General features: G+C 40.5%; 2 protein-coding genes across 2 annotated transcripts; both read right to left on the reverse strand.

Moving 5' to 3' along the window:
• Nucleotides 1-554: 554 nt before the first annotated feature.
• LOC125891949 (F-box only protein 6-like) lies at nucleotides 555-7,077 on the reverse strand. Its single transcript, XM_049581578.1, has 6 exons — nucleotides 6,431-7,077; nucleotides 5,273-5,522; nucleotides 3,825-3,936; nucleotides 3,625-3,720; nucleotides 2,138-2,273; nucleotides 555-2,039 (listed from the first exon to the last, which is right to left on the reverse strand). The coding sequence occupies exons 1-6, from the start codon at nucleotides 6,524-6,526 to the stop codon at nucleotides 1,893-1,895; spliced, it is 837 nt and encodes a 278-aa protein (XP_049437535.1). The 5' UTR covers nucleotides 6,527-7,077; the 3' UTR covers nucleotides 555-1,892.
• Nucleotides 7,078-8,363: 1,286 nt separating this feature from the next.
• LOC125891950 (F-box only protein 6-like) lies at nucleotides 8,364-14,302 on the reverse strand. The gene is made up of 6 exons (XM_049581579.1): nucleotides 13,891-14,302; nucleotides 12,067-12,316; nucleotides 11,866-11,980; nucleotides 11,675-11,770; nucleotides 10,104-10,239; nucleotides 8,364-10,006 (listed from the first exon to the last, which is right to left on the reverse strand). The coding sequence occupies exons 1-6, from the start codon at nucleotides 13,963-13,965 to the stop codon at nucleotides 9,860-9,862; spliced, it is 819 nt and encodes a 272-aa protein (XP_049437536.1). The 5' UTR covers nucleotides 13,966-14,302; the 3' UTR covers nucleotides 8,364-9,859.
• Nucleotides 14,303-15,266: the final 964 nt, after the last annotated feature.

The raw sequence follows: 15,266 nt of genomic DNA on the forward strand, positions 1-15,266 counted from the left end.
CACGTGTCAAAGTAGAGATCCGCAGGAGCTGACAAAGAAATAGGAAATGTATGGAGTTTTAAATTTAATGTTAATGCTCCATCGGAAGTCACAGCCACTATTAATTAACATGCAAGGAGCACAACCGTTTCCCAGTCATTTATTTTTTTGTGACAGATGTGAGTTAACAAGAAGGTGATGTGTGTCCTGAGTGCTTCTCAAAAGTTGCAGTAAGCCGAACTTTGGAGGAGCAATTCCGCCTATAACCCCAGGCTAATGAACTATTTTGTAAAACCGAACATACTCGCTGCTGAAGTCAGATAGTAACACGTTGTGACAGTTCTTAAAAAATGCTATACATAGTCTGAAACCCTGTGAAGATTTTTGAGTGACTGAACTAGCACTATTTGCATTTGTCTTTTGCTATAACCATGCCTGGATGATGGGTTTGAATTTGATCTGTAAATATAGTGAGTGTAACTCATAACTTATTGACTGAATACAATGTGTGGATTACTTATCCAGAGATTTAGAGGAGCTGATGCGACACTGAAATCAAAACAACCAGGACGATGTTGAGAGAATGAGTTTCTTGGACTCTGGTTTTTATTCAAATTGACATTAAAGTTGTACTGTATCTTGCTTGTGATAAAGCATCACAATAAACCAGTATTATGAATAAACCTAACTTCAAATATGACATGTTGTTGTCTGGCTTCATGGTTACAAAAATAAAGCTTATGAACTTGTATAAATTTTCCACAGATGATGTAGTGTATTGCAAAATGTCAAAAGCTGCCTTGGTACTGTATATGGCATCTTGTCCTAAAATTTCCACAAGCAGATGGCGTACAAAAAACACCCAACAGAAAACAATTAAACTCAGACTTGTGTGTACATTCATTTAAAGTAAGGAATGTTGTAAATCTACTGTTTTCTGAAAGTGCTTGTGATATGGCTCTTTTCAAAGGTACAAACTGCTGTGTTCTCAGGAATCATGATTACAGATGTATAAAAACATGACACCGGACTCTAAGATGGCACCTATCCAGTTCTATGGAACTGCTCACATGCCTAATTTATCCTCTATGGATCAAAAATGAACAATAGAAAGAGTCGTAATTGACCTTGTTAGCAGTTCGAGGTGTCCTGTCAACAGTTTTACAGGCATTTCTTTTGCAAAGTCAGTCCATGGGGGAAATTCTTTGTGAGCTGCAGGGGATTTTTTTTTTCTGCAATACCACAACGGCCACTGGGAAAAACTGAACGTAAGGCTGAGCTGCGTTTCTGAGGGGCCAAGCCATAATGAGGTTTCGGTATTCAACAACTGCCCTCACTGCAAAGACATGAGGCTCTCCTGGAAACATGGGGAAATACCCACAGACATCATTTTTGAAATAATCAACAGATGCCATGCAGGGTAATAATATTTAATTTAAAGGTCTAGTTTGTAGGATTTAGTGGCATCTATCTCTGAGGTTGCAGAAGTGAAATTTCTCCTGTGTGCGTAGAATGTGTAGGAGAACTATGGTGGCTGACACAAAGACGCAAATTTGTCCATTCTGGGCTACTGTACAACAACATGGAGGACTCCATAGCTGAGGGCCCTCTCCATATGTAGATATATGGTTTACTGTAAGGTAACAAAAACATACTGAGTCCTACTTTCAGGTGATTATAAACTATTTAAAATAGTTATGAATATTATATTCCATTTCTGCCAAAAGATGCCCCTACATCCTACACACTGGACCTTTGAGTAAAATAAATTATATTATTTTTAATTTTTTACCCAAAGAAACTCTCCTTCAACATGTAAAATGGCTGCAGGTTATACAAGGAAAATAAGACAAGGTGCAACTTTGTAATTTCAGGCGATGGCAGGAAGCAGGCGTTAAATGAATCCCGCAGAGCTATGTGTCCATTGCTGGACATATCTCAACGCAGCTGTCAGTAACACGAATTCCGTACCATCCTGCCCAGAACTGTGTGTCTTTGCCTCCGTGGGTAAAACGGATGTATCTCACTCCTGGTCCATAGTTCTGGAATACATGGGTCATCTGAAAAATACACATCAGTAAATCTAGAGTTGTCCTTGAGCTTTGTGCCTCCTCCGAACCTCACTGTACTAATTAATGCGTCATGCTTTTGTACGTACCTGATTCCATTTCTGATCGTTCCACTGCTGAAAGTAAACTGTCTCAGGAGCAAACTTCTGAACGGGTTGCTTTCTTTGATTCAGCAACTCTACATGGATCTCATATTGACTGCCACAATCCCATCGTGGTGCATACCTGATTAAACACAGACGCAAAAGCATGTGCACACAGATCAGGGGTCAGCAATTAGATTCAATCATTGTCCAGTTTTTTTCAGTACTATTCACTGGTGGACTGAATTACAGCTTTGTATATGTTCATTTTTTTTAGTAACAGCAGCTTATGTTAATCCTTGTTTGGCAAAAATGACTCAGCTCAAGGCATCGACCTGGCCACAAAATTCCTAAGTAAGGATACATGGGATGTTCCAGTACCCCAGAGGTATTCCAATCCACTCTGGGGCTTCTTTGGAACAGACTTGGCTCTGAGGCATGGACACCCCCGAGAGGTCGTGTGGTGTCTGGCAACAGGACATTGGCAGTGGACCTTTTCAGTCCTGTGGGTTGCCAGGTGGCATACTGGCACGTCCCTGTATTGGTATCTGGGGAATTTGGTGGCCAGGTCAACGTGTTGAGTGTTGAGTCATGTTCCTCTGGCCATTCCTGAGCAGTTTTTGCAGTGTGGCATGGGGCACTGTCCTGCTGGGAGAACCCACTGCCATCAGGGAGTGGCGTTATAATAGGGATGTGTACTTCAACTGCAACAGTGTTTGGATGGGTGGCATGTGTCAAGTGCCATGACCCAAGTTTTGCCAGCAGCACATTGCATTGTAACGAGATGATCAATGTTATTCCCTTCACCTGTCAGTGGATTCCATGTTTTGGCTGATCAGTGTATGTTCTGTGTTGCACTATGTGACGACTAAATATGTTTATTTTGAGAGTAAAATCAAATAATGACTCAGTACACAGAACAAAGAAGAAAGACTAGAGATGTAACTGATCCACACTTTGACAAACTGTTGGGGGTCATGGGGGGCTGGAGCCTATCCCAGCTGACCCTGGACAGGTCACCAGACTATCACAGGGCTGACTCACAGAGACAGACAATGGGCAATTTAGAGTCACCAGTTAACCTGCATGTCTTTGGACTGTGGGAGGAAGCTGGAGTACCCGGAGAAAACCCACGCTGATGCGGAGCAGGGACCCTCTTGCTGTGAGGTGACAATGCTAACCACTGCACCACTGTGCAGCCACTAAATGCTCCTTTAATTTGATATTATTTAGGCATGGATTATGATAGATAGAGATAGATTTTTTTTTTCAAGGTTTGTAAATTAAATTTTGATTAATCTATTTGGAACATTTTTTTTCATTTAGTAGTTAATATTTTTGTTACTAATATGGTTTTTAGCAGCAAAATAACTGACTATCAAATCCTGATTGTGTTTGTAACTGATTCAATCTGCCATCAATTTAAGAATTATTAATATTATTATCATTATTGTTGTTAAATTGTGAGAGTATTTCATGTGTGTTCCTCTCACCAATCAGATATTTTGATGTCTGGCTGGAAGTCATCCATGAAAGATGGGTTGTACCCTTCCAGCTCCAAATTAATCAACTGAGACTTCCTGCACATCCTGCAGAAAAAAAACCAGACAAGGCTCTAGCTTCTACATGATAAAAATATAGCGTATCATATAATTGCCGTATGTTTTGTGGACCACTGCTGGTGAATACTCACATGTAGGAAGTCACAAAGTTTTTCTTGACCATCTCATTTGGATGCAGCTCCATAACTTCTTCTACTTTCCAATCATTACCGTCATTCTCCACCTGCCAGTTCTTCATTTTATCTGTGAAAACAAAGACGGGGGTTGTGAGATCAGTTATTTTGTAGAACTAATTTGTTGCTCAGTAGGAAAATAATGGACTTAAAGGAAAGCTTCACTCACAAAATGAACATTTGTATATCAAATACTCACCCTGTGTTACGTTTAATATTGTGGAGAAAACTTTGATTTTCTCGCATGCCTTCATGGTAAATAAAGAATCAAAAAATGGAGGAGGTTTTTCGATGAATTAAAGCAAAAAGGGGGCTGCATCTTAACAACCGCAAAAATATATCAAAACATCAGTTTACAAATTCTCACACAACTCATGCAGTATTTATCCATTCTCTAAAATCTTACAATTTAAATCACTTCCACATAAAAGTAGCACACATAAGCGTTTGAACTCTGCTCAGGTATTCCGCTGAGCAGAGTTCAAATCCATATGCTTGTCCAGGCGCCCTACACATTTGCACGAGGCTGTTTTAAACTGTAAGGTTTTACCGAAAATGCATGTGTTTGGGAAGTGCTGAGCATACGACTGGATTAGTGAGACTTGAATTATACTGCACAAGTTGATTGAGAGTTTGTAAACGGATGATATAGTACCATTTTGCTGTTAAATTAAATTCATGAAGAACTTTCACCATTTTTGGATATTTTGTTCACTGTAGAGGCATGCAAAAAAAACCAAAGTTTTCTTCATGAATACAACGAACCCAAGGTGAGTAAGACCCTGATCACGCAGAAAGCATTTTAGCAGCTGGATGCGGCTTTTTGCAATAGTTTTTAATGAAAATGAAGCTTTTTGCTTGCTGGTTTTATATTCCTACATGCCTGGCATTTTTGCCAGAGCACTCTGAACTCCTCAAGTTGAAAAAAAAAAAAATTCAACTCAGAGAGGAAAAGTATCCCACACCATCTCCACTTCTTTTCCATTGTTCAATTGGACGATTTAAGAGGCAGGCCTTGTGTGGTGGTCACGAAAACAAGTTTACAGTTGGTAAACAATGGAGGAGAAACTGGTGGTAGCAGTTTTCGGATACCCAAAGCTATACAACTTTACAAACTCCAGTTAAAACAGCAGGCGTGGAAGCATATTTAAGTACCTGAAATGGCTATAATTGAGGCGAAGCTCCTGAATGAACTGGTGGCGCTCCCTGTGATCCACCCTCTTTTTTGGGGTCTCATGTACCCACACAGATCTCCGTTTCTCTGTGCCCAACAAACTATTTGCTGACAGCCTCTCGCCCTCTGCCTGCCTCAACATTTTCAATGATCGTGGCCTTACTGATGTACAATAATTTTGTAGGTAATATATTCCTTTAACACATGTAAAGTTAGTCCTGTGGCTTCTTACGTTCTGCCCTTGGGTTCTTGAGAAGATTTCTTCTCTTCTTGCACAAGAAGTAAAACAACCTCCAGTCTTTGGGTATTCTGGAGGCATCGCGGAGGCGATATCCTTCTCTTCTGCATCTCTCTCTCCACAGGGACTCACTGTCAGCCGCTTCTTTCCACTGATGGCACACTAACCGACAAACACGAACCACCTGATGGGGAGGAAGACTCAGGAAGATCTCCTCCAGGATCTCCAGGGGAACATCGAACAACTGGAAAGAAAACAGACAGGACACAGATAAGATCAAACCCTGGATAATCTGATAAGTTTTCAAGCTTTGGACCAACGAACCCCTTACTGCTTACATACTCACACTTACACAACTAACAAAGGTGTGTGTGTAAAGGTGAAATGCTTAACATCTTGTAAAACAGAAAATGAAAGAAGCAAGGTAACACTGTATCACGGATAATGTCCATGATCGTCCTTTAAAATCACAAAGGTTGACTTTTTTTAGTGGCATGTCTCAGAGAAAACCACTCAGAGGTTGTTTGAGACTCTTCACTTTGCCATTTCCTGGTTATTGCTTTTTTTTTTTTTTTTTTTTTTTTACAATGGGCTAGTGGTATTTGTAATAAATATATTTCCTGCTTTGTTAGCCCAGTTGGCACATTTCCCAAATACATTACACTTAAGTTAAAATCCAGTTCTGAACTCATCGTTGATCTGATCTGACCAGTAAGAAGGAATGTTAGGACACTCCCACTCCCAAAGATATGGAAACTACCAGCAGACATGTTACCACACATTTTCCAACACTTACCATGTTCAGTTTTTGGTTTATTTTTAACCCATCTACCAAAATGAAACCAAAAATAAAAGCCTCAAAACTCTGACACGACCATAGTCAGATTATAAGGTCAACAGTATATTACCAAACAGCCTGCTAGTTTATGCCAGATTTTAATACAGTGGTTGAAAATTATAAAACAGTGCACCCTATGCTTGTGTCTTATACACACTGCATGGCCTGCCTGCTCTCAAAGTTTCACTAGCCGAGTTCAAACTTCAAACTTGTTGTAAACAAAGGTCACTTGATATAGACTGTTTCCACTCTCTGCAGTTATGTGAAGCTCCTCCAGCAATTAGTCAGGGTCGGAAATAATGAGAAACACTTACATTTTCCTGTGACTGTCCTGCAGCTGAAGACACATTCCGACTTGAGGTTGAACCATAGCTGAGAGTTGCACCCATGTCTTTAGCTTTCCTCTTCATGTCTGGGACAGACCCAGACTACTGACGTGTTCTCAAGGTGATATAGCCAGATATACCCAACCCCTGTCGACCCCTTGGTAAAGATACACCTGTGTGTGTAATGGTTTATCTAGCTACACTATCACGTATCTGGCTGTTATTTATATCGGACAGCACACAACACGGAAGTGCAACTCGAAGTAAAAACATCCGTGATATAGAAAGTGAAGTAAAAGCTGCTTCAACGTTTCCAATAACTCTAAATTTAAGAGGTGACAGTCACTTTCGGTTACCCTGTCATGCGAATCCCCCAAAAGACGTTACTATTCCCAGCATTTGGCAGAGGCAGCGCTCGTTATTTACCCAAGCATACTTAAGTTACACGTCAGATGCGGAGGCGACATTAAACACAAAAATAAATCAGCAAAAAAGCCCCGTGCGACAGCTGAACGTCGTAGCTCGCAATATTGGAGAGCTAAGTTTTACGTTAGTACTCCACACACCAATGGGGAAGCTGAGGAGCGTCTGTTCTGCTGCTAACTCCGCCCACCTCCGTGAATTTCTGTGCACGCCGGGTAGAATACATAGCGACTCCTGTAGAATCCCTTCTTTAAGAAAACTTCCGGTGTGTGTCATCTCTGTGGGCGGGGCCAGAGCAGTCCCCTGAATTAAAGCTGAACATCAACTCAAGATATACATGTAGTTATTAAAGATTATAACCCGCAAAATAAGACATGTAATTACAAGTTTATTAATACTGTGTTGAAATCTAGGCAGTTTCATGATTATCACACATGTCCCAGGGTCATTGATCTTATCTATTATAAATAAAGCATATTCTTTGTTTATTAGGTGGCCTGTTCCCCCCAGAATTGAAGAAACTAATTTTAAGGTAATTCATACGATTTATCCAACACCTGTGTTTCTTAAGAAAATACTTATATTCGAGGTCGCCCCTGTGCCTTCTGGGGTGAGAATGAAGGAACCTTGGAGCGCACGTTTTTTTAATTTAATTACATTTAATTTTATTTTGCTTATTTTATTTTAGTAAAGTTCAGTTTCATTTTTTTTTCTTTATTTCTTTATTTGTCAGTCTGACATGAAAAATTGGTTATCACTGAAGTTTTATGATGTTTCCAATATTTGATATTTCTTACTTTTTTTTTCATATGGATAATTTGAAATCAAATGGGCAAATACTATATTTATTGAAGCATGTTTAGGAATAATCAGTCCTCTTTTAACTGGTTTTTAAATGGCTTTATTGAACTGTGGTGAGTGTTGGTTTTTTTCTCAATTCTAGTTTAGAGTTATGGTCCTTGTTTTGGATCTCAACGTTTTGCTCCACTTTGTAATTTTTTGTATGCCTGGTGTTTTAATTTATTAACTTGCTATATATATATATATATATATGTATATATATATAAATAAATGTCCCCTTGTCTATTTTATTTATTTCTCTTCATCTCCATCAAGGTTGACTATTATTTTGCTCTGTATTTGTATAGAGTGGTACATCCTTTATGAGATGTTCTATATTTATGCTTTTGTTTGTATGCTCTCAAAATGCTCAATTAAAAAAAATCAACTGAAGATATAACAATAATAATAATAATAATAATAATAATAATAATAATGATATTGATTTTTCTATTAAATGTGAGGATGACAGGACAGAGTTTAGGAGGAGAGGATGCTGCGAATCAATTTAAATTTTAATGTTACAGGAAATGTACGAAACATTTAGACTCCATTAAAAGTAGTCAATCATAAATGTAGTTACTGTATATTGAAATATACGTGTAAGGAGTCAAAGCACAGTCATAACATCACATAACATCACTGATTAAAATCAAATGTGTGCATTTATGAGCTGTAATTAAATAAGAGTTATAAGTTATCTCAGAGTTTTGATGTTTTTTCAATTTGACATCAACATTGTTCTGTATTTCACTTGTAATAAAGCAATACAATAATTCAGCAGTAAGATCAATTTTAACCCTTATTTCAAATACAGTAAGTTGACTGAATTAGTTACATAAATAAAGTTAGCAGTGCTGTATAAAGTTCCAGAGCAGACACAGAACTGATGAATGTAAAGATAAAGGATTTTATATAGAACAGAAAACAGTTGTGCATGACAGCTCACACATTACTGAGCAGCAGCGTGAAGAAAATTTGCATGTAAAGTAAGTAAAGTTTATTTAATGTAGGATATTTGACAGATCAATATCAAAGTGCTTTACAGGGATTAAAAGGTCATGAAAGCAGAAAAAAATCAGTCAAAAGAAACAATAAAACATAAGCAACATCAGAAGTTGAACACAACAGACTGTAATTTATTTGATGGTGACAACGTAATACTGAGAAAATACATTTTATTCCCGATGTGATCAAGTTTCTGCACTTCATTGTTCCACTGATGCCTTCATGTGACTTACAATGTGTTACCATCACACCACCTTTCAATTGGGACGACCCAAAGGCAAAAATTGCACAGAGCATTCTGCAAAGCTTAATACAGCAAACTGTCCTAACAAATTTCATGACCGGCTGTCAGGCAACAATACTTCAGGGTAAATAACCAAATGATTTAGGCTTGAATGTAAATTTCTTCATGAGAAATACAGGTTTTTAAAATTGGACGGATATGTGCTGACTGTGGCAGCAATGTCCTGGCTGCAAAAATATTGGTATGAGGCTCTCTTGGGAAGGTGATGTGGATAATTACCCTTCAGTACTGCTGCACCTCTTGTAGCACCAAGTGTGTGTGTGTGCTTTGCTACTGTAAATGTACAGCGTGCATTCATAATCTTGCAGATGGAGAACGGCTGGAAAAAGACAGACTTACAGCCATTCGCAGCATTGACCTTCAAGTGACCTAATACTCTGACATATAGACAGACATTGTCTTTATTAAACCAGCTACAGCTACATTGTTGGAACAGGTGTGAAGCGTAATACAAGTTAGGGGGTACTGTCTGCTGGCTTATCAGCCAAACATCACCCAAGGCATCAAAGATGGAGCCACAGCATCAAAGACGCAGCTGCAGACTATGTGCGTAGGTAGACAAGGATATTGTCACTCATGTCACAGTGACCTCACCACAGTATATGTATAAAAAAGCTACAGGAATAAGGAGAAATTGTGATCTCAGCCTGGAAACTCTGTCGATGGTTTGACTGTGCTCGCTTGCAAGTGTAATAATAAAAACTCAGAAAGACAGTCTTTGGTTTTGAACCACAGAGAAGCATTCTTTGTACATGGTAAATAAATGCAGATTATATACGGCAAATATGACTGGAACAGGTGCAATTTCAGGTAAAGGCAGGAAGCAGGCATTTAATAAATCCCTATGTGTCCATTGCTGGACATATCTCAACACAGCTGTCAGTGAGGCGTATACCATACCATCCTGCCCAGTACTGTGTGTCTTTGCCTCCGTGGGTAAAACGGATGTATCTCACTCCTGGTCCATAGTTCTGGAATACATGGGTCATCTGAAAAACACATATCGATAAGTATAGGCTTGTCCCGGGGCTTTGTTTCTCCTCTAAACGTCATTGAAATAATGAATGTCTCGTGCTCTGTTCATACCTGATTCCATCTCTCCACACTCCACTGCTCAAACTTTATAGTCTCAGGTGCAAATGTCTGGACAGGCTTTTTTCTTTGATTCAGCAGCTCGACACAGATCTCATATATACAGCCACAATCATTTCTTGGTGAATACCTGGTATAACAGATACACAGATGTCAGATTTCAGAAATTACATATACAGTGTTGAATGTAGCATTGGTTTCATGTTTTAGATGCTATTTTGAAAAAAATAATTGGAAACATTTCTTTTAAAAAAAACTCATAGGGTTTGTTATGAGTCTGGTGATGATTTAGTCTCTCCAATAATTTGGAGCTTCTGGTCCGCTGTTGGCTTCATCACACCGTGACCTCCAGCATGCACTGGAGCGGTGTGCAGCAGAGTGTGAAGCTGTTGGGATGAGAGTCAGCACCTCCAAATCTGAGGCCATGGTTCTTTGTCAGAAACCAGTGGATTGCCCACTCCAGGTTGGGGGAGAGTTATTGCCTCAAGCGAGGGAGTTCAAGTATCTCAGGGTCTTGTTCAGAATGGAGCTTGAGATGGATCGGCGGTTTGGTGCGGGTTCTGCTGTGATGCAGGCGCTGCACCGGACCGTCATGATGAAGACGGAGGTGAACCGGAAGGGGAAGCTTTAGATTTACTGGTCCCAACCCTCACCTATGGTCATGAGCTCTGGGTAGTGACCGAAAGAATGAGGTCGTGGATGCAAGCGGCAGAAATGAGTTTCCTTCGTGAGGTCGCTGGGCTCAGCCTTAGAGATAGGGTAAGGAGCTCAGACATCCAGAAGGAGCTCGGAGTAGAGCCGCTGCTCCTTCGCATCGAAAGGGGTCAGTTAAGGTGGTTCAGGCATCTGATCAGGATGCCTCCTGGGCGCCTCCTGCTGGAGGTGGTCCAGGCATGTCCAACTGGTAGGAGGGCCCGGGGCAGACCCAGAACACACTGGAGGGATTACATATCTTATCTGGCCTAGGAACACCTTGGGGTCCCCCAGGAGGAGCTGGAAAGCGTTGCGGTGGAGGGGGACGTCTGGGGTGCTTTGCTTGGCCTGCTGCCCCTACGACCCGGCCCTGGATAAGCGCATGAAAATGGACGGATGGACGATGTAGCCAGCGGATATCTGGGCCAAGACTTCCTCTTCTCTGCACTGTCATTGTTAACTAATGTCTATAAACAGATATCTCCATATGAATAATTAGAATATATAATAACATTTCAAGTGAAGACTAAATTCAGAGAAGAAGCATTTCAACCCTCTTTTGTGCAGTGTATCTGCTTATTTACTATCAATCTGATGTTTCCTGCCACCACCTGCACCAAGTTATGAGGACTGACATCATTATTTCAGTTCTGTTTCTGCTGTTAAGTTTGTAACTACAGCTTTTTAGTTGTGCTGCTTAAATGTCCCACAATCTTTGCAGAAAAATGCTCACTTCTCCAATTTGCTAAATCCACCATATAAATAGTAATACTGGGCAGCACGGTGGTGAAGTGGTTAGCATTGGTTCCTGGTTCGAGCCCGGGGTGGAGTGCAGAGTTTGTACTGTTTTACTTGATGTTAATTTTTCTTACCAATCCGATATTCTGATGTCTGGCTGGAAGTAATCCATAAATGATGGGTTGTAACCTTCCTTCTCCAGATCGATCAGCTGAGACTTCCTGCACATCCTGGAGAACAGAAATTGTCTCAGCAGCTACATAATATGGAAATAAAAAATAAGATTAATGCCATATTTTCTGCATCTCCCCAGGTGAATACTCACCAGAAAGAGGTCACAAAGTTCTTCTGGACCGTCTCGTCTGGATGAGGCACTCTAAGATCGTGCAGAGCCCATTTATCACCACCATTCTCTAAAATCTGCCAGCCGCTCAGGTCCTCTGCACAAACAAAAGGAGGGTTGTGACAGAAATAATGTTGTCGTGCTAATTTGTACATCAGTGCAGTCACTCCTGTGGCTTCTTACGTTCTCCTCTTGGGTTCTTGAGAAGATTTCTCCTCTTCTTGCACAAGAAGTAAAACAACCTCCAGTCTTTGGCTATTTTGGAGGCATCGCAGAGGCGATATCCTTCTCTTCTGCATCTTTCTTTCCACAGGGACTCACTGTCAGCCACTTCTTTCCACTGATGGCACACTAACCGACAAACACGAACCACCTGATGGGGAGGAAGACTCAGGAAGATCTCCTCAAAGATCTCCAGAGGAACGGGGAACATCTGAAAGCAAGAAAAAGGACACAGAGAAGATCAAACCCTGTGCAATGTGTTTCGTTTTCCAGTACTTTCTTTGGAGAATGCCCACTACTGCTTACATATCCATATAAACTACAAGTCTATCTTTACTACTATTGAACAGGCACATTTACAACAAAGGGTAGGTAACACATAGTTTTTAAAAAACATAAGCTGATTTCATTGCTCTAAGGCATCTATGTACATTGATATATTTAAAGTGGGACTTCTCACTAGTAAGAAGAAAAAGGTTCATGATCAAACAGCTAAAACAGTAAAAATATTTATGATGGCCAAGTTGCACGGTTTACAGGTGACAAATAGTGCACACAATGATCCCATGCAACATGCAGTCCAGTTGCATTCAAAGGAAAGTCAAATATGAGCTTTTTCTCAGCCTCTTTATGTTGGGCGTCTCCGTAGCCACAAGTCCAACAAAGAGGCAATAAAAAGCATCTTTCCTCAGGCCATCAGGATTGTGAACAGTGCGCCCTGACTGCCGTGTATCCTCCTCACATTGTCCTCTGTGAACCATTTGCATTGCCCTGCAAATTTGCATCCTCCTGCATGGACAAAACTACCTATGTCTGCCTAGCAATTGTGACACATGCACATTAAACATTTCCATTTTCTATATCCATGTGTAATCGAAACAAATCTTCTTAGTTCAGAATTGTACACCGCACATATATATGACCTGCTCTCAAAAATAAAATGGATGCTAATATTCCTTCTCTCTGCTGTAAGTGTAACTACAGTCACTGTTTTTAATATACTATGTGTGAAGCTGCAAAGCCGTTGGTCTGGTATTGTAAATGAACTGTCTGTTATATTTGGTGTTCAAATAGAATTGGGCCCTATGTGCCTCTTACTTGGATTCTTGGATGGTCATATTACAAATATCAAACACAAGAGACTTTTCAATCTTTTGACTTTTGCTGCTGGGAAAATATTCTGCTCGTCTGGACTGAGGATGCTGCTCCAACAAAAAAAGTCTTGGCACAATCTTGTAGTGCAGTGTGCTCCCAATGAATATATCTCTTGTATGCTATTCATACAGTATAGGGCCCTTATTTAAAGTACATTGGACCTACACTGTCATCTTCTACATTGCAAGGGATTCCTAAACCGGCTTAGCCAGTCTCTGGACACTTCCTGTAAACTAGTCCTCTTGTAACCTTGTTATTTGTCTATATAGACTATTTGTTTGTTTGTTGCTGTTCTCATTTTTTTTATTTTCAACTACTCCCTCTATTCGCCATGTTATGTCCAAGCTGTTCTGTGTTTGATGTTAAAAATGCAATAAATATAGTCCTAAAAAATCCATTTACTGAATACATGCACACCATAACACCAGGCTGGTATACACTAATATCATGTGCATTTCCATTAACTTTATTTATTCTTGCACTATAGTCTTGCAGCACAGCCTTAAGTGTAGACTGTGCCATTTTGTATTTCACTTTACATTTCTCAGACTGGCTGTCATCTCCATACAGCCTGCAGTCATGTGCAACCCTTGCATTAGTTGTTTTAACAGTGGAGCACTGAACACCTACCGTTAGGAGCGAAGTACACGGTGCTGTAGCTGCAGTCGGTGGCTGCTTCGGACTCAGACCTCGACTTTCATTCATAAGTTTCCTCTTTACGCTGAGGACACCGCCGGGCCACAGCCTTTATGCCACTATACGTAGCCTATATCATTGTTTTGGTTTCTCGGCCTCCTCCTGTCAGCTGTTACTGCTCTGTTAAGTGCGCGAGCGTCACAGAACACGGAAGTGCAGTTCGGAGTAACGTTACAGACACCGACACTGCGAGGAGGGCTGTAGCATCTCAGTCAAAGTTTAGGAAATTACCTCTTATTCTCTCGTTGAATGAATAAAACACTTATAAAGATGTAGAGCACATATGGCCACTCCTGTCAGTTTGTCAAGGGTGCGCTCGTTCTTCACTCCGGGGCGGCTGGACGTAAGAAGCGTGGGCGGAGAAAGTGTGGGATCACATGCTCCACAACAAGCAGATATTTTAAAACTTTAATCTATGACTTTAATGCGTTTACTCAGTGACACGTCTGCAGCTGAAAGAAGGTTGAGTGATGATTTGTAATTTTGCACACAGCTGCTTAAATCTGTCATATGCTGTTAAAATAATGTCAAAGGCCTACATCACCATCACCAGGGCAGGGGCGTAAATATAGACAGAGCAGGCAGTTGCACTGGAGTCCGTGAGGTGAAGGGGCCTGATTCATTCATTCATTTTCTGTAACTGCTTATCTTGTTGGGGGGCTGGAGCCTATCCCAGCTGACATTGGGCGAGAGGTGGGGTACACCCTGGACAGGTCACCAGACTATCACAGGGCTGACACATAGAGACAGACAACCATTCACATTCACACTTACGGATAATTTAGAGTCACCAGTTAACCTGCATGTCTTTGGACTGTGGATTTTGAGTCTTTTTGTGGTTGCTAACATCTGTTTTTAGTCTTTGCAGCTGTTTTGCATTTCTTTCTGGTCACTTTCAGTGTCTTCCAAGTCGATGTGTGTCTCATATTGCAGGTACAGGCCTGGGGCTGTAACCAATAGGTCTGTCCAGTAATCCATCCATTAAGAAGTACAATGTGTACGCTCAGTTTAAAGTCAAGTATCACAAATGCAGTTACTGTAAATTTAAGTATCAACATGTGGAGTCTATCACGAAAGTGCTCCGTCTGTTACAGGCTTGAGTTTGAGTTCATGGTGATGTGTGTCTTTAAGCTGTTGAGATTTAAGTTTTTACTGTTTTTCTCTCACAGAGCATCCCAGTGAAAATATTTTACACGATTGTATTCATACATTCATACACACAACTGAAGCCTCAATAAACATCTTGAATCATGTACACTCTAGTTAGTTTGACAACTGCTGTCTCAAGCCCTCCAGTGAGTCAAATGTGA

Source organism: Epinephelus fuscoguttatus, linkage group LG7 (assembly GCF_011397635.1).
Source record: "Epinephelus fuscoguttatus linkage group LG7, E.fuscoguttatus.final_Chr_v1".
In the NCBI taxonomy this organism is placed as follows: Eukaryota; Metazoa; Chordata; class Actinopteri; order Perciformes; family Serranidae; genus Epinephelus; species Epinephelus fuscoguttatus.

Bases quoted from the DNA above. Each gene is read 5' to 3' on its own strand.
- LOC125891950 (XM_049581579.1), bottom strand. From the start codon at position 13,965: ATGAATGAAAGTCGAGGTCTGAGTCCGAAGCAGCCACCGACTGCAGCT. The intron at 12,317-13,890 runs GTAGGTGTTCAG...TCTTGCTTTCAG, and splicing joins CGTGTACTTCGCTCCTAACG to ATGTTCCCCGTTCCTCTGGA. The intron at 10,240-11,674 runs GTAAGAAAAATT...CTGTTATACCAG, and splicing joins GACATCAGAATATCGGATTG to GTATTCACCAAGAAATGATT.
- LOC125891949 (XM_049581578.1), bottom strand. From the start codon at position 6,526: ATGAAGAGGAAAGCTAAAGACATGGGTGCAACTCTCAGCTATGGTTCA. The intron at 5,523-6,430 runs GTAAGTGTTTCT...TTTTCTTTCCAG, and splicing joins CAGGACAGTCACAGGAAAAT to TTGTTCGATGTTCCCCTGGA. The intron at 2,274-3,624 runs GTGAGAGGAACA...GTGTTTAATCAG, and splicing joins GACATCAAAATATCTGATTG to GTATGCACCACGATGGGATT.